The sequence below is a fragment of the Trematomus bernacchii genome, unplaced genomic scaffold, assembly GCF_902827165.1.
Source record: "Trematomus bernacchii unplaced genomic scaffold, fTreBer1.1, whole genome shotgun sequence".
NCBI classification, from domain to species: Eukaryota; Metazoa; Chordata; class Actinopteri; order Perciformes; family Nototheniidae; genus Trematomus; species Trematomus bernacchii.
In genome coordinates, this window is record NW_022987616.1 from 5,183,996 (window position 1) to 5,203,844 (window position 19,849).

General features: G+C 40.5%; 1 protein-coding gene across 1 annotated transcript in view; it reads left to right on the forward strand.

Moving 5' to 3' along the window:
* The first annotated feature begins 303 nt into the window (after nt 1-303).
* Nucleotides 304-19,849, forward strand: part of pip4k2aa (phosphatidylinositol-5-phosphate 4-kinase, type II, alpha a) — a 28,909-nt gene continuing 9,363 nt past the window's right edge. Inside the window, exons 1-6 of the mRNA XM_034132396.1 lie at nt 304-1,262; nt 14,802-14,899; nt 15,054-15,150; nt 16,513-16,665; nt 17,467-17,613; nt 18,126-18,164. Coding sequence (XP_033988287.1) covers nt 1,122-1,262; nt 14,802-14,899; nt 15,054-15,150; nt 16,513-16,665; nt 17,467-17,613; nt 18,126-18,164 — 675 coding nt within the window. The 5' untranslated portion in view covers nt 304-1,121. The remainder of the gene's footprint in view (nt 1,263-14,801; nt 14,900-15,053; nt 15,151-16,512; nt 16,666-17,466; nt 17,614-18,125; nt 18,165-19,849) is intronic.

The following is a 19,849-nucleotide window of genomic DNA, read 5'->3' on the forward strand; positions in this document are numbered from 1 at the left end:
CCCTGCTAATGCATTATCATTATTAGAAGAGCTGCAGACACGCGCATCCCTGCACGCACTCTCAAATCCATATGGCCACCTGAAAATGAAAAGTCGTCACAAAAATGCTCAATTTTCACATCGAAACGGTTCTGATTAATGCACGATGCGATTTGTATTTGAAATGTACATGCATATTTAGGTATTAAAAACACTGATAGGTTTGATTAAACATCACAAAAAAAGTAGCATAGGTCCGGTGGAGGAGGGTTGCAGCGAATCAGCGCCGCAGCCACTGCAGATCTCAGCAGGCTGTCACCTCCCTCCTCGAGCTGTCAGTGACAGCAGCTCACAAGAAGCTGCAGACCCACACTCAACCACCCGGTGGTTTTTACCTCGAAATAACAGCTCCTCTGCGTTTTAATTCAAACGGAGCAAAGGCATGACAGGATAAACCCCTGTCATCTCCACGGACTGACACGGGCAGGTAGCAGGAGGGCTAGTTGGCTGCTGGTTAGCTTGTAGGCTAATGCTAGTAGACTAGTGTACGGTGTTTGGTTGTGTTTTTTGCCGTCAGTTGGCTACTTGCTAGCGAAGGTCGGAGGAGCTAACGTTAGCGGATAGTCAAGAGCGTTTAGTTAGTCATTCGGCGTCATTAAGGTGTCATTTTAATAATCTACTCTAAAGCTAAATAATTATTTGTGTTTATTTGTCACGGGGCTGTAAAGTGTTCCTGTTTAATTCGTTTGTTAATATTGCTGAATGTATCGTTGCTAGCTTCTTGGCTATGCTAACGCCAGCTCACATCACAGGGGACTAGCTTGTGAAGGAAGGAAGAGAGGTGACTTATGATGTGTGCTGAGGGAAGCAGCATACTGTTGGGCGAAGGAGAGCAGCAGTATTAGCCTAAACACATCCTAGTTTATCCTACTGTTTCTTTCGTATAGGGCCGTAGCGTGTGTTAAGCTGTTAGGCACGTTTGATGTAGAAAATAATTCGTTGACTTTGATTTGCGAGAAATGAAAAGTGTTTGTATTTCTGAGTCGTGAGCTAGTGGCCACTTGTGCCAGCTTCAAGGGGAGAGACACACTCTGTCAGGATAATCGCACAGATCTGCAAAAACCAACTCAGATTGCTAAAAGATGGCTTCGGCGAGCAGCATTGCCGCAGCTATTGCGAGCAAAACGAAGACGAAGAAAAAGCACTTCGTCGCCCAGAAAGTGAAGCTCTTCCGTGCCAGCGACCCGCTGCTCAGCGTGCTCATGTGGGGAGTCAACCATTCGGTGAGTCAGACCATCTCATGTCCAGTTGACGATGCCCTTTCCTGTGCTACATTAAGCCTCACTTGCTGTCAACTATGATCCTTTGTGTTATTGTAGTTGATTGACACACATAGGAGATGACAGCTGTCCAGCGGTTTGCTATTGCTGTCTACGTAAATGTCTGTCTTGCTTCGGGTATTCTGGCTCGTACAGCATCATTAGGCATGATCAGATCTTGTACTTAGGTAATAGTAGAAATACCAAAGTGTAGGAATACCCTGTTACAAGTAAAAGTAATGTGTTCAAAACGTTACACAAGTATTGTCATCTAGAAATACTCAAGTACTCATTGTGCAGATTTCACAATCATATATATCATATGTTTTGATTTTAATTATTGATATGTTCATCAAGCTGGTCACGGTGGAGCTATTTTAATTACTTAATTTACTGCTTGGTAGCATGTGAATGTAATCCAGGTGTAACTAAGTGTTTATATTGTTTATCATTAATCTATATCTGCAAAGTAACTAAAGGTACTACACAAATGTAATGGAGTAAAAGTACAATATTTACATCTGAATTGTAGAGTAATAGAAGTATAGAGAAGCATAAAATGGAAATACTCTAGTAAACTACCTCAAACATGTACTTAAGTACACTACTAGGGTAAATGTACGTAGTTACTTAACCCCACTGGGCATTATTACGCTTTATACAGTTGCAGTTCTTAGGTTATTAGTCTTGCATGAATGTGATGTATGCACTTCAAATGTGTGTGTGTGTGTGAGCGGTGAACTCTTCTTTGGCTTCCTGTTGTGCACATGTAGGATAAGCTGCTAGGGGTCTGTGTCATGAGAGAGCAGATCTTCCCATGCAAGACAGCTTATCTCTGCTCTCTGCTCTCATTCTCTTCCTTTGCTGAATATTTGCACTGGGGCCAATACTTATATGTTGGACAGAGAGTCAACTTGGCAAGAGGAGGACATACAAATATTCTTGGCACCAATTTCCAAATGTTAAGCCTTTTTTCCAATGTTTAACACACATTATTGTAACAAACAAGGCCACCGTGTGGTGCTTGGAATGATATATATCGAACAAATACTAAAATGAAATATTACTACATATAATATACAGTTCTATCAGAGCTTTCCCTCTTGCAATCTTGTTATTAATACGTATACTCGCCTTCATCCTTTACTCATCTTGTTTCTAAAGATAGCATCATGTTTATTATGGTAAAGCCAGGCTGTTTACAGAATATTTTATCTGATGTTTAAGGTTTAAGAGATTGGCTTTCCCAGCTGTAAACAAAAGAGCTCTGCCGTAATTGAGCAGCATTACTCATTTATGTATTCAGTATAGAGATGTCGGTGACAAATTGTTCCCATGGGGTAAATAATCGTGTAAAAGATGACATACCGGTAGTTTATATAAAAAATAAAAGAATGTAGGCCCATTGCTGCAGAGTGCTGCTCTGCTTTTTGCTCTTTGTCCACATCCGCCTTAGGGTTGCCCGGCTTGGTTTTGTTATGCGTGGCAGTGGTTAACAGACAGTATGAAGCAGAGCGTGGCTTTAGCAAATTAATGGAGAATACCTCATCTCAGTAGGAATATAATATCTGTTTTACAAGTTCCATCATATATTTTACATTATTATTCATTTTGCATTAAGGTAATGGGGAATACTATTTAAAAATATGTCATCCAGCGTCTTATTATAAATTAATACAGGGGATTATATTGCATAACCGCTTTGTGGAACGTTTGTAACTAAATGGCCACTGTAGAGATGTCTCCAAAAGTCGGTTAGGTCAAGGTTTCATGTCAATTTGTGCGATTTTCACTTCCTATAATCCCATAATCTAGGCCTAAACATTGTCTGACTTTTCCTTCTTTAAATGCACAATTTGTATCCACTGTTTCTCTTTCTTGATGCAGATAGACATGATGTTAGAGCATGCCGTTTTTGGCTTAAGCACCAGCAGTTTTGAGGATGATTTGGCCTCTTTTGCACTCTGTTTTTTGTTTGTTTTGATGACTCATACTGATGTTCTAAAAGCCACATCACTATTAAACATTTTAACATTGTAGGAACTATCTTACTTTCTAAAACTTGGATTGAGTGTCTCTGTAATTGGGTTAAGGAATCATGGCGTGTTTGATGGACATCAGTGTGACAGATGCACAGTACTGAGGGCATATTGCTGATGAGGTCAATACTAAGCATGTTATCTTTGGCAATTTAAACGATGCCGTTTGATTTTTGACCTTGTGTTAAGGGTGGCAGTTAAGGGTGGAAGTTCAGTGTGGATTAAGCAGCCTCTAGACAGCCAGGTATATAAGATGCCAAGACAGCTAAAAACCAAGAGCTGTTATTTTGTATCTAAGCTGTAGTCTGTAGGTAGATCCCAGTCACCTGGCTGTGGTGTTAAGCCTGAGGGTGCAATGTAAGACACAAGAGGTTTACCTCCATGCTGCGACGCGGTACTGAATAATCATTTGCTTTTTGATGCATGAGAAAGATTGATATTGATGCATCGTCCGATATGACATCATCTAAGAAAGCACACTTCCCTTTGTTGGTTTAGTCACTGCAGTGTCTGTTAAAAACATTAAAATATGAATTAAATGTTGTCCGTGCATGTCCAAAAGAGTGAATAATCCAAGCTCGTGTCATAAACTTGCTCCGGTCTGATTCAGCCGTCTATGGAGCAATGTGCCACTGACTGAAGTATAAAAACATACAGGAGTTTGAAGAATCTACTTGTTCAAACTGGATTGCATAACACAGAGCAGGACTGCCGCCAGCACATTTCCTTCTTATGCCTTAGGCTACCTCCCCTGCTGTTTTTCTCACCAGCCACCTGATAAAGCGGTGTGTTTCTCATACAATTGGCAACATAAAAATGACATTCCGTGCCAGGTCAGCAGGTTGAGCCACAGGGTGTGAAAATTACAGTTCGAAGGTGCTAATGTGAGGTTACTTTACAGCATGGAGTTTGCAAAAGTTAACCAGTAAATAACAGGACTGCAAAGGAATGAATAAAAGGTGAGGCCTGAGAATGCAACCAACATGCAAACACATGCATACATATATTGCAAAATGTAACCCCCAGCCCTCCATATCTTTGGCCTGTCACTTTGGGCCCTCCAGAAAAACAGATTTCCTTTCTGAACCAAGTGAGACTGGCCAGGTTCTTACACCAGACAATACAGAAGAGCCACGGATACTACCGTGCCAAGACGCATAGAAAAATAAAAGGCACATTGATGTGGCCCAGAACCTTCCGATACGTCCTCAGAAGTATTTTTATATAATGGCTGAGAAGTGGCAGGTGTTTGTGTTTCTGAAATCTCTTTGTGTGGCAAAAGGTGTGTATCAGGCAGCTTGCTGAAAATAGCCTTCGTTGACAGGTAGCCAATTTTGACTTTAACCCTAATTCTTTGAAATTGTACTTGCATCCCTCAGAGCCTAAATGGGTTACACAGCTCATGGTTTTACAGAAATGGATTTAGGCCAAAGCATAAACAAATTGGAGGGGGAATGTTAGTTGTAACCACTGAAGCTTAGTGGGTGCAAAAGATTAAACAATACAGAGTCTATGAAATCAATCAGACTGGTCATTACAAAATCACCTCATGGTTCCATGTCTGCAATACACACGATAAAGAATAGGTCTTCTCTTGGATCTATTAGTGATCACAAATTATGATTTTGCTGCCTTAAAGAGTTTTTCTATAAGTTACTGTCCTTCCTACTTTATTGTATGCTTGTGAAATTATCCCTCTGCCTCAGTTATTTTCAGTCTGACAGGAGTAAGCCTCCAACATACAAATTAATCATTAAGCATACATTTATCCCACAGGATAACCTAACAAGTTGACCAATATAAAGCCTCGCTATGTAATAAATTGACCCTTCTTTCATTCTTACATGTTGAGGCCTGGAACTTATATTATCCTAAAACAGACAACACTTCTTATAGATGAATGAATGTATGTCCCATTTTGTTGTTAAAAATGAAAATCCTCAGTGGGTGAAGGCAGGGAACCTTCACAGATTGCAGCTATAACTCTTTTAGTGTTGTAGACCAGCCACTTTGGGACACTTCAGACCATAACAGGATGTATTACATTAAAACATTAGGTTTCAATATGGCAAGCTGATTCTAAATATGTGTAGGTTCCACCATGTGTCAGGAGCTTTGTTTCTGCAGTGCAAAACAGATCAGATCAACTTTCCAGCTTCATTGTCAAGTAGTTGGTAAATCTGTAATGCAGATGTTGTCTGTCAGTTCTTGTTTTAAGTCCTTGGTTGTGTCTTAGTGCTCATCAGAAAGCGTTCCAATGATTTGTCCCTGACTGAAGCTGCATTGTCACAGTTTAAGGCTCACACTGTGATGTCCAGTCCAGCAGCTCCTGACCTGCTGTTGCATGGCATCTGCTTCTGTCCTTTTAAAGGTCAGCTATCATGCTATTTTTAGGCAATAGCATAGGTCTCAGATATATACAAATATATAAAAAACATGTCTATGAAGTGTTTTGCTCAAAATACCAAACAGATCACCCATTCTAGCCATGCCTCATATCCCTCTATTTCACTTCCTGTTTCAAAAGTGCTGATTTGGGGTATAAAGCTTTAAAAAAATAAAAGAATTGATAAAAAATAAAAAAGGATGGGGCTGAGCTCATGCGGGAGATTCTACCGGCAGATACTGCGGTGATGAAACGCCATATCATGGATTATCAAGGATTGTTTCTGAAACAGTATGGAGCTCAAAGGCTTTCTCTCTTGCCGGTTATACCACAAGGTGAGTTCCTTATTATTTCCTGCTTCTTCACACACATGCTCTCCAGTACAGGTTAGCTCTGAGTGTTAGCGATGCTAATGTAAACACCGACCATATTACGTCCAAAACAGTCGGGCATTGTTTCTGATAGCAACGTTTCTGATAGGGCCGTGGGTGTAAAGCCAGCCTACATTTCCGACATTACGTCATATCGAACGCAAATCTGGATCAGCTCCGTTGTAGCCCCGTTTTTAGAGATTTGGGTACGGAGGAAAAGAGAGAGGGTTTTATTTTCTGACGCTGCGTGAGTTCCCCGACACACCGGGGACACATTGATGTATAAAAGACATCAAAAAGTGCATTTTGCATGATAGGTCCCTTTAAAGTAAAGAAGATGGTTGTGTAGAGTTGATGTTTCATATGTTTTTTTCAATATCACAGGCAGGCAAAGAGGGAGTCAAATTGTGTGTAAAAAATGTCTTTATATTGTTCGTACAGTTCCATTTTCAATATAAAGCAGGCCTTTGTTAGGCTGTAGAGGGAGATTTAGTAGAGAATAAGAGGTCTTTTTTGTAGACAAGTCTTATGCAAGTATACATCTGAAGTCTTCACTGCTTTTGACCTCCTTTAGTTTTTCTTAGTTCCACCCATTCCTCTGTACCTCTATTATTACTCTCTTCCCAGCCTGCAGGTTCATTCACTATTTTTGTCATAACCCCTTTTTGTGTCATCTTGTCTATCTGGCTCACATTCATTCCCCGTCCCCCTTTCTTATCCTTTTCTTTGCATTTCCCTGCCTTTCTGTCTGACTCAGAGTAGCTGTGTCGAGTTCCATGGATTGGATAAGAGAGGGATTCTATAAATATCTGCCGGAGTGACTTACAGCTAATATATGTGATGATTATTATAGGTGAGGACAACAGAAAAGCTGGAGCCCTGAGGCAATGACAGCGAGAATAACTTGTCTTCAAAAATCTTTTTATCTTTCTTCTCTTCTCTTCTGCATCCTTGTCAACATGAATGCACATACCTGTGTGTGTGTGTGTGTCTGTCCTTTGCCATAGAGTCACTGTGCCATTGGCCTGTGGCACCCTCCTTGCCTAAATGCAATGTGACATGTTGCTGAGCAGCTTGATTCCTTCACCAGGCCATCATATAACGTAAGCCTGTTTGTTGCTCAGTCAGTCTAAACCACTATATCCTTTAATAGCTGGCCTTTCATAGCACTGACCTCACAACCGACGTGCTGAGCTGTCTGCATGTGTGTGTTCCTATCATTTCTGTCTTATCTATTTCCACCTTAGTCATGTGTCATGTAGTGTTTCCTCACAGACAGGAGGCAGCATGTGTGTTGTAAGATGTGTTGCCCCTAAGGAGATGCTGACATTGAATGATATCTGTCTTAATTACATGTACACTGTAATGGCTTGGTATTCCTGGAATACTCTTCTGCGTAGTGTAATACTTGGAAACACACATATCCTTTCTTCAGAGTGTGTGTGATTGAGTAGGGCTGTGTATCGGCATGAATTCAGTATCACATAAAGGGGTTTTGATTTAATAAGCGATACTGAAAAGTGAGGCAACATACTGCAATTTTAACTTCCCCAGATGCTTAAAATCTGGCTGATTTATGATATTTGCATTCATCACAGTCCCTGTAAATTCACAACACGACCGAAATAACATTGTCTGCCGCAAATGTATTAGACTATTAGATTAACAATTGATTTGAGAATCAATACTGTATCACAAAACATAATATCCCATTACTCAAGTGTTTCTTTATGGTCTCGCTCCCCTATTATTGAGTGACTGAGTCTAAAATAGATTAAATGAGCTGATAGTGTGGAGTGAATGCAGACGGCTTACAACTCAAGGTATGACTACTCTAAGCCTTTAATTACTCTGCAGATGTCTTACTCATGCTGGTTGCATTTGTCAAAGGCTCTCTTTCTTTCCATGCGTCTGTCTCTCTCACCAGCAACCACACACACACACACACACACACACACACACACACACACACACACACACACACACACAGTCCTCTTACCTTACCACTGCTCCACTTTTATCATCAGTGTGTCCTCATTATGGCTGACCTCTCCATGCTGTGGTTGTGATCTGAGGGAGGAATGGGAGTAAAGGCTACCCCTGATACTTAAGCTGCGTCACGGAATTAGGTCACATTTTTTAGTTGTGAGTTATATATTGAGAGGGACTGATCATTGTGTGTGCTTAACAGCAGAAGATGCACTCAAATCAAATAGCATGGGTTGGAAAAGTGCATTTAAATTACTCATACACCAAATTATCTGTACACTGGTTTCAGATTTTTTGAGACTGAAAGCCTGGTTTGTCAAGTGTGTTATATAATTTGACCTGATTGGTAAAGAAAGCCTCATTAATGTACATTTCCCATTTGCAATTTTTTTCCTACCCGCCCTATTTTGCGATAATTACATTTTAAGGGCAAGCCAATGAATCAAAGTTGCACACACCCAGATAATATTATTGTACTCTGTTTAGGGCTCTCCTTAAAAGGGCGTGATTAGGATCTTTATGTGTTATTCTTTATGTGGACATTGTTGGCCTTTCTATAAGGGTTCAGGGACTCTAAACAGATGATGTAATATATTTTGTTAAGTGGTCAGTGAAAGGTCAGGAAACAATGTCCTACAGCTCTATGTGAACTTTGGTGCTCACTGTCTGTCTGCTAAAGGGCAAATATCCATTCAGCTGGGCGGACTATCCATACTGCATATGATTATCCTGTGAATATCCATCTGTCATGTTCTGGTCAGCATGTACAAAGTTGATTAAAGCTCAGCGGTGAGTATCCAAACCTTTCCGTAACAGTGCAAAACGGATGATGATAAGTCATTGAATGTGTGTGTGTGTGTTACTGGAGGAATCATTTAATGTGTAATATTGTGATTTAGGAATCTGTTGCTTTATACCACAGTAAATATTACTGTGCTACATTGATTACCAGATTTCACATCCGTATTCCCTCCTTGTATATTTACGCCTCTTCATATCAGTTAATTGCATGATCACTCAGTCTTGATTGCACTTTGATAACAGCCACTTAAACTGTAATGGCATATCAATTGGCATGGAGGAAACACATGTCCCATTTCCTCTGCTTAATTGACAGTTAGACACTAGAACATTGAGTATGCTTTAAGAGGACTCCAATGGAAAATATTACGTAAAGAAGCTGCTCCCACTCTCTCTCTGGCTCTTACCTGATACTAGTGTTCCCCAACTCCTCTTTTTATCTTTACTGTTATGATTTGCCTCTTAGGACACGAGAAAAGTTGGCTCCTGTATTGAGGTGATAAATCTCCCACGTTAGCCGTTTTGTGTCTTTACACAAAACAACTGAGGGTATTTTTAAAATTGGCAATACTAACTCTACGTTTGTTTACTTCCCCGCCTCTTGCTTTGACACTCGCTTAATTGAAAATAAACCCACAAGCTCACAAAGGGAAACATCTCAAGAGACCAGTACTAGTATTTATTGTAGTAAGAGTCCGTCTTCTTGTGCTTGTTGCTGCATTAGGTCTGTGTAGTACTTTTAGAACAGCTTGTACAGTGAGAAATTAACGTACATGTAAGGAACAGTTAGTACGTAGTTGTATTTTATTGTTTTTTGGTTCGACATAATTACATAATTACTCTGTAGCTATGTTAGTTTGACAATAAAGAACCTTGAACCTTTAACCTTTAACCTTGAACCTTGAACCTTGAACCTTGAACCTTGAACCTTGATAGGTGACACCAGCCACTAGTTTTACATTCAGAGATGTCAGCAGATCATGCAAACATTTGGTTGAAATCGTGTTTTTTAACATATATGTGAAAGGTCCCATGTCATGCTTTTCCGGTTATTACCCGTCCTCTTGTGTGTTATGAAGGTTGTTCTGCATGTAAACGGTCTGCAGAGTCACAAACCCTCAAAGTACACCCTGTAGCGAGTAAAACTCTAACACAGAAAAGACCTGTCTCTGCTGCCCCAGAACGCCTCGTTGGACATTTCTCATTTTCCATTGTTTACTTCCTGGGTTCTGTGACGTGTGAACACCCAAATCAACAACAAATGGCGAGCAGCAACGAGCCTCGCAACGTCCCGACCAATCAGAGCACACTGGGCTCACAGGGAGGGGGGGGCAGGAGCTCCAACAAGGCGTGTAGGACAGAGAGTGAATACACATACTATACAGAGATGCTGTATGAGAAACCAATGTGAGTTTGGAAAATTGCACAATTTAAATCTATTCTAGTAGACCTCAACAATGGAAATATGATCAGTAGAAATGGCCATGACATGGGACCTTTAAGCAACATTTAATATGAATAAAGATTGGGTCAAACAGTCTCAGAATATCAAAGGTTTCTGATTGAAATATGACCAAAAAGAATCAGAAGACAAAGGAGGAACTTGACAAAATTGCCACATTTCAAAAAATGACTTCACACTGCTGACACATTCTCGGTGCAGCTTGCAAGTCAGTAACTGAGATATCAGATCAAAGATGAGAGATTTCCTGTGAATTGTCGAACGTGTCACTTCATCCTGGTTTCACATCTGATTAGTCTTGCTTCTTTCTTTTTTTAATTACACTTTCATTTTCCGTCTTTGTCATGCATCCTGTTCCAAAGAAATGACCCAATGCATAGTAATATTAGATTATTATATTCTATTATATTAGATTTAGATATATTTCCAAGTAAAAGGTGTCATAATCTCACCGCTGTCAGCACTGCCATCTGCTAAGAGCGACTCATCTATCTGTCATTGTTCAGGGAGATAAGGCTGTGCTGCTGACTGTGCACACTCTCTTCACCAACTTCCTGTCCAATGGAGCAACAACGCACACTTGCTTCACTCGGGCCGGAAAACAAGTCTTCATCACCATGGAGACAAACAGGAAGTGGTGGTGTGAAATTTGTCTGCAAGTTTGATATCTGCAGGAAGATAGGCAGATTAGCTCAAGATATAAATTATGACTATAAGTTCCTAGCAGTTAATGTGAGTACTACATGTGTATAAGTTAGGGTAGATTAGTTGTATCAATGCAATTATGAGAAAAAACATTGCCATCCAAACAAAAAAAGACACATAACAGTGATTGTCAAAAGCATTATTTGTAAAAATAGCTTATTAGAGTCTTTCTGATCCAAACTGTAACTCATACTGCTTTGTTTACAGTTTTTTAGGGAACCGTGAATAATTTCAGGAAGAAACATTAGTTGCTGAAATAGTACTGTACAAAATAGGGATTTAACGATACCAAACGTGCAGTTGTTGTTACCAGTACCAGTGAAATTCCTAGATTCTTGATACCTAATTTCGGTACCACACGAAAAATAACTGCAAAAAATGAATCCAATTTACTTCAACATAAACTGCTTTGTTACCGTTTGCATACTGTTCTTAGTTAGGAAGTCAAACCGGTCATAATTCCCTTTTTAATATCTATTTTATAGCACTGTGAAAACATTTCCTTCAAACTGCACCGTCTCATTTTTAGACTTGAATCGACCTGGCACCATCTGTTCTTGTGACATCCTTTCTACAAAAACAGGCGTGGCAGGGACATTTGGGGATATTTAAAAAGATACACACTGCGCTCACTTCAGATTAAAGTATTTTTTATTCATTTTGTTTCTGTGTGCAATGAGCGTGCTTGTTTACGCAGCTAGTGTATTTGTGTAAGTGTGCTTGCTAAGATCAGGCATTGTCTCCTCCTTGTGTGAAACACAGCTTTGTTGATTAGGTGACATCTCCCCACTGTGTACCCATGATGCATCTGTGCTATAGCATCACTGTGACGTTTGTGCCTGTCGCACCAGGGAACTGAAATATACTCGGATATGACATCTGTGGAATCCTCTGCTTGAGCCGTCTCTTTAATACCCTCATTTTATTATCTCTTGCTTCATGCTTTCCTCTCTTTTCAGATACGCTTCCTTCTTATTCCCAGATATGACTTCTCCTATTTTACATGCTTCCTTTCTTAAAAGCATCTCCTGCTGTTAATGTATCTTCTATTAACAATGCACACTTTCCTAACACTAATCAACACTAATCCTAGAGGATATTTAACATGTAGGAATGTAGACGGTTTGAATTGTAACCTTCACATGAAAGTAAGACAACTCCAAAGTGCCGTACGCACAGTAGCCAGCCTTGTTCTTGAAATGCTGTTTGTGTGTGTTTGCTGAGCTGGTTGAAGGAAAAGTGGGAATAGTGTGCAAAGGCTGACCTTTGCACATAACTGGACAAGCTTTTGCAGACTTCAGCATTTCAGATTTGTTTTACAATTGACCCAGCGAGCCAGTAGGTCAGAGGTCTTCTTTTTTTTAACACACATTGTATACTCTTACTTTTACTAACACACTGGCTACAAATTGCTGACAAAATCTACAGTAGCTGATTTTTATTATTATTAACAAGGTCAATATCCCCAGTGTTTCCCATACATTGATTTATTTCCGCCACAATTAAATATCGTCCGCCACAAATGGATCTCATAAAAAAAAAGAAAAAAATTATTTTATTTTTTTTATTTTTTTATTTTTTTTGGTGGTCTAATGGATAGTGAGGTGGGCTGATGATCGGAAGGTTGCGAGTTCAAATCCCACCTGGAACACCACTACTAGTGTGCCCTTGAGTAAGGCACTTAGCCCTCAGTTACTCCAGGGAGAATGTCCCTGTAATTGGTCATTGTAAGTCGCTTTGGAATAATGCGTCTGCTAAATGACTAAATGCCTAAATTGTAAATTGTAAAATATATTTTTGGGAGAATAAACCCCACAGATCCTCAACTCCGGTGTGTCTCACTCATTAACAACGCAACACAGAGCAACAAGAACATTGTCTACACTCAGTAGCCATGAACTCGCATGTATTTTCTTATTTGAGGGGGGGGTGGATGCGTGGGCCACCCGAATAGGGGGCCTTTGGCTTTTCTTGCCGGGGGGTGGTGCGGTGCGGTGCGGTGCCCCCACAAATAGAATCAAATTCTGTGGGAAACACTGATCCCCTCCACAATTGGGGAGTTATCATGTTGCTTATTTCACAATTAAGTATGTACTTACTACCTCTACAGCAGTCAACCGCATCTACCTGGTCACAGGTCCATTTCTGACAGACTATTTGGCAGTCCTTAATGTAAAAAGTCTAGATCTAAATATAGCAACTGGGCCACACAAATGTACTAATTTGGGAGGCCAAGGGATCAAGTAGGTACTCGTCCACAGTCAACCTGTTCATCATAATAAATCAGTAGGGATTAGCTATAATCATATAATTAAAAGCCTTGACAGTGCAGTGCATTGATATTGGTCAAACACAAAATCCTGAGATTAATATCACAGAAATGTTTAAGGAATACTGTTTTAAAAAACCCTCTTCTTAGTTAGGTATGCAAAGTCTCTGCACCATAATACTCCTGCAGCATTAGTCAATATGCAAGTGTGAAACAAATATTTGATACCTCCTAATGCAGCTTCTGGAATTGTTATACCACCTCTTGTCTTTCTGCACAATCCTAGCTGTGAGCAACAATGTATACATCTTGAAGTACATTTGGGGCATCACTGTGAAGGAACACACACACATATTTCGTGATTTATAGTCAATCAAAGCTCAAATGTTTGAGTTTATTTAGTGCACCTACATTAGCAGTGTGCTTGGTGGACTGACGGGTTATTAATAGATTCAAGAAACCTGCCAGCACTCCTGCCTGCACCCAACAAAGAATATGCAAACACACACACACACACACACACACACACACACACACACACGCTTTATATTTGTATCACGCTGTGTCTGAGTCATAACAAATGTCAGGTCTACATATTACAGCAAGGTGATGCATGACCAGCTCCAAATGGAAACCCCTGCAGTGTGCCGTATGTGTCAAACGCTCCGCTGTTTGTTAATTTAGTTATTCATCGTGCAAGGTTTATGGAAGTGCTTTGTAATTGTGCGTTTTTTAAGATCGATATCACCACCGTAAATGTGCATTCAATTATGAATGTCTAAGTCATATGGTCAAGCTCAGTCCAACTCACCACATCAAGACATTTTGTGACCCAATGTATCTGAAGAGAGGGTAAGACAGACTTACCCACTGATATTAAAAAATGCATTTCAGCAAGAAGAGAAATGCACAAACGTCATCACGCATTGAAAAAATGTGATGAATATCTGCCTTTGAACTGTGAACACACTCAAACTAGATGATAGGAAAATAGCAGTGCGTCACAGACTGCAGGATGTTAAGATGACCTTTTATGCAGGAGCGACATCACTTTAAGATTCGCTAATAATCAAATCTGAATATTTGTAATTAACTTCAGCTCTAATACCATGGCAGAGTGCTTCTATCACTGTCTTTTCTTCTTCTTTAATGAAGCAGAGAAAACTAATGGACGCAAAGCTCCAGTATCATGCATCAGATGTTTTGTTGTCCACATCAAGTAAATATATTTTCTACTTAAGGCTTTGCCACTCCATTTACAGAGATGCCTGTCAGTCAACAACATCATGTGTATCTGTGGTAATGATTGATTATGTTTGTCTTGGTTCTGCCTATATTTCCACAGTGAGACACACTTTTTCTGCGTACTATCCCAAGGCTTCACGTCTAGCATTTCTAATGTTACCTGTCATTTTACCGACATTTCATACTGCTGTATCACTGATCCTCTTTCTTCCCCTTTCCTGTGTTTTTCCTGACAGATAAATGAGTTAAGCCATGTTCAGATTCCCATCATGCTCATGCCAGACGACTTCAAGGCGTACTCTAAAATCAAAGTGGACAACCACCTCTTTAACAAGTAAGTTCATTTTTTAGTATGATATTTATGAATGTATTTCCAGACAAAATGAAATACTACATTTGTAAATAATTGAATGTTATTTCAGACCGGCCTTGACCATCTCATATACTCAGTTCTGTCACTCTGATGTTTTGCTTTTATCTTCACACAGGGAGAACATGCCTAGCCATTTCAAGTTCAAGGAGTACTGCCCTCTGGTGTTTCGAAACCTCAGAGAGAGGTTTGGCATCGAGGATCAGGACTTCTTGGTAAAATCCTAGCAATGTTTCTATCTTTTTATGGGTCAAATATATAGATTATTATGTCATTCCTGTAGTACTAGGTTAGTGTAGATTGCCAGGTTAATGTTCCAGCTACTTATCCAGAAATGTATCCGAACCTTGTTTATTCAGTAATGAAACCCCCAGGTGCTCGAAGCTCACTGGAAAACATGCAACTGTTTCAAAACAAATGTGATCACAGTATTGCCAAGAACAGTGTTGCATTTTGTCCTCCCCCTCTTTTGTTTCAGCCTTGATTTCCTATATGTCCCACTCCTCCCCAGTAAATCCCCATCCCCAGTGCAGGGTATGAGTTGGCAGTATTTGGAGGTCGTTGTGTCCCGGCTCAGTGCAGCTGTCCGTCTCACATGTTTACATTAGAGTGTGGGCAGTGGGGGTGTTAAGACACTGGCCAGTAAGGAGGAATGCTGTGACATTCCCAACATTAAACTTATTTTCCTACATGAGCCACATTGTGTTTATTGGTTTGTATGTTTTGCCCTGGCTCTAAAAGCCTGTTGGTACCATTTCTAATTGGTGATATTACTCATTACAGACATTGGTCACCACCAGCTGCAGGCTCTTTTGATGACATGCACAGTAACAGTCAGTTTTAATGAGCAATGCTAGCAGTATTACGTTTAAGTTTTGGACGGGTAACTGAAGTGCAAACAGATTAACCTTTTCAAGCATTATGATGAATGCCTGGTGGAGAAAATGACTAACTAAAACAAAACATTAGGATCATTCTTTGGAGCTTTTTCATCTATGCCAGCCTCAGGCAAAGGGCCTCTTAAACATTTTCATCCTGTGACACAAACCACTTTAATGTTACTCTGCCGTTAGAAAGCTCTCTTAAGGGACCCCTAGAATCAAGACTGCAACCAATTTAAGGTCTAAATACAAGAGAGAAATGCTGCCAGACCGTTGTTGAGGGTTGATCCTCACTGTTCAAGTCATAGCATCTTTTGCTTGTGTTGCAGAGGGGAAAGGGAACTGAGGGCAGAGGACATGAGACATTCTTGGACAATGAGGCATTGAGCCAGGGGTGTTGTATCATGTTACTTTAGAGCTCCACAGTCTGGGCAGCAGCTGTGTGTGTGTGTGTGTGTAGGTCTGGACAGGGAGCAGGCACAGGGGTCAGATCCCCACATGTTTAGACTGGAGAGTGGGAGGTGGTCGGATATCCAGAGGCTAGAGAGAAAACAAGTTAAAATAACAAGTAATAAACACTTGTTTCTATAAAGGCAGGGCAGATAATGCAAAAGGTGACAGCTGATCATATCGTAGTGTGTGCATCCTGATGAGCGTTATTTATAATTTGTCTGTGTTTTCCCTGTTTGTTTTCAGAACTCCCTGACACGCAGCGCTCCCTTGAACAGTGACGCCCAGGGTCGCAGTGGGGCGCGTTTCCATACCTCTTATGACAAACGCTACGTGGTCAAGACCATCAGCAGTGAGGATGTGGCAGAGATGCATAACATCCTGAAGAAATATCATCAGGTAAATGACAGCTTATCTTATTACATCTTATACAAATGCAAGCCTTGATTCTTCAATGAGAAAGTCCTCATAACACCGTTTGTCTTTGATGGATTCGAAACAGCTCAGAAACTAAAATGTACTCTCCTCAAACTCTTCTGAAACAAGCGTCTAATCCTGTCTTATCTTAACCCCGCTGCCTTAATCTTAACACCATGAGGTCAAGGAAAGATGTGTAGGGGACATTTGTAAGGACTTAGGAATCGACAACCGCAATGCTAGGAGAATCCCACTGCAATAACATTAGGCAACATAATTATGCAACGATGGATTATTGATGTGGCTCGGTCATCACTGTTGCTGCTGCAAGGAATTATGGGACGGCATTATCTCCTTTCCTTTCATAAAGGGTGATCCATTGTAGCCTATGCTGATAAGAAAGGGAGCATTGAAGCACCTTTCCTTTGCTTTTAGAGAATTGGACCATCTCTTGTCATGGCTGTCACTTAAATACTTCTGGGTCATTTCCCTCCGTGTGGAATCCTCACGTGAATAAAAAGACCATTCAACCACAGACCCTATCTTTTGCACTCGTTCTTCGAAGGAACTGCAAGGAAATAGGACATTATAAACACGTGTGCAGAATTGTAATGTGCATCTGTACTATTTTTGCATCACAAGCTGACACACGGGCCTCCAGGCATAAGTCAGGAACCTTTTACCCAGCGTTTCAACATCAATAAGTGTCAGGGAACAGATTTATGTGATTTGTTGTCGCAGTATGTCAGAGCTTTGACAGATATTCCTTCTGTCTTTTCGTAGTTCATCGTGGAGTGCCATGGCAACACGCTGCTGCCTCAGTTTCTGGGGATATACCGGCTCACCGTGGATGGAGACGAGACCTACATGATTGTTACACGCAATGTCTTCTCTCACAGACTCTCCGTCTACAAGAAATATGATCTCAAGGTAGGAGGGGAAAACCCATACAGGAAAAAAAGGAAGAAAGGGAATGAAAAGTGATCACATAGGGCATTAATATCACAAGAAATGATGTAAATGTTATCTATAATTGCACTACACCAGTCTCTTTGCGACTCATTTTTCAAATACTTGTTGTGACTGATCATCTGAGCTTTGGTGCAAGAATTAAGATGTTTATTTGGTAGTTTTTGTGTCCCAAAAGATATGCCTGTTTTTACTCAAACGCAAAAGATAAATTGTAACTGTCGTACAAGGTTGTATGCTTTAAACTACAGGCATTATCCAGTGGGTAATACGTGTTGTAAAACAGGGCTGAGAGCATCAGATAACCACTGAAGCTGTTTTAATCCACTTTAAGCCATTGCCTAATAAGGTCAGCTTCGGTGTTCAGACATGCCCACGGGTAATGAGCATCTGCTGGAATGAGTATAAGTACAGTGGTAAGAGAAAGACTTAAACAATTATAATAATAGTAATTTCCTTTCTTTTGTTTCTAGGGTTCCACTGTGGCACGAGAGGCCAGCGATAAGGAGAAGGTACAGTCACCTGTCGAGAGCCGGGGTCCACTGTTACACACCCACTGCTTTAACCTTCAGTAGAGGAAGGGCATCCTAACCTTTAATTCATGCTTTAAAAAGACAACAACAATAATAATTATATAAACTCAGAGTGCTACAAGTCAAAAGAAAGTTAGTAAGTCCATCCAACTAGCATAAAAAAGGGTTAGCAACATATTTAAAAAAACACATAAAATGAAAAAAGACAATCCACACCGCTAGCGTGTCACAAAACTGATTTTCTATAAGCGTATCGGCACCAAATGTGTGCTGGACATAAAACAGGTGAACTAGTTAACATAAATAATAATAATAGATCGTGTAGCTTACTCAAAAGCTGTTTATGTCCATCAAACAGACTGCTGTCCTTGCAGCCTCTGAAGGTGCATTGCTGAAAGAACAGCAGGCTCTGATAACATTAGAGGTCAGTCGGTGTGGATTGAACAGATGGACACTTTTTATAGCACTAAGCTGATGATAAATTAGGAACAAGGTCCGTTAAAAAGTGTTCAGAAACACTGGTACGTTTTATTTTCTCACAAATATACTTTTTCCTGATTTGATTCCCCGTCCATTGAAAGCCATGTGGACACTTAGAGAACCAGAGAGAGAACAAACTGTGTTTCCAGTGGTTTGAATTACCCACACAGCTTCAAACTATTCCAGGCTTACTGTCATCACCCAAATGTCGCAACTAACGAGTGTTTAGTCCCGTTGTTTCCCTTTGGGCGGGGTTGACAGTAGCACATATCCATCTCCTTCAGTTAGCACCTACTTCATCACCCCATTCCCCTTCTAGCCCCTGCACGCTTTCTGTGTCTCTTTAATTTGCTTCATCCCCTCTAACCTCGCTTCTGCTCTTCCACCAGTTCCCCTGCCTGCTGTCTGTGTGAGAGAGATTGAGGCGTGTGTGTCTGTGTTTATTCTATCAGATGTCTCGTGATGTTGGGTAGTCCTGTGTATTGTGTGTTTTCTATGTAGCTGTGTATCTGATTGTGTGTGAGTGGGCAGTATATATAAGCTTTTCTGTGACTGACAGTGATGGAAATGTTGCTGTTTGTGTGAGACTGGCTATTTTCAGTTCTTGCTCTTGGCTGAAATCGTGCAGCACCTGATGGTTGAGTGTGCTTCCTGTTAAACTTGTATTAGCAGATATAGGCAATATATTTTGTTATCTCTAAAAGTCTTTAACTGATAGAAGTGGCCGACGGCGTCCTGGAACACTTTGACTTTGGACCACTGTTGGTTTGACCTGTCAGTATTTAAAAGGGATGCTTGTCCGGATTGTTCTCCACACGTTGCTCTTCCAAGTTATGTATGACCATGGAAAAAGGTTTTTACATGAGAACAGTTACAATAATGACCCACAGGGGTTTGAACTTTCCACTGCCGGGCTTTACAGGGGCTTAATCGTGGGGCACCATGCAGTGAGGCATAAAGAACTTCAGGGAATCCCCGAACTAAAAATAACCTACTGTAAATGGAAGAAGAAAAAAATGGGGTCTAAACAGAAGAATGGAAAAAAGCAGCTGAGGGTTTAAAGCACACGTAGAGCTCCTGTGACCTCATTTGTCTGCGGCTTCGCTGTGTCAACAGAACTCATTTTTGAATGAAAACTACAACTGACTCTTAACTCACAAATGAATGTATTGCTGTGGGAATTC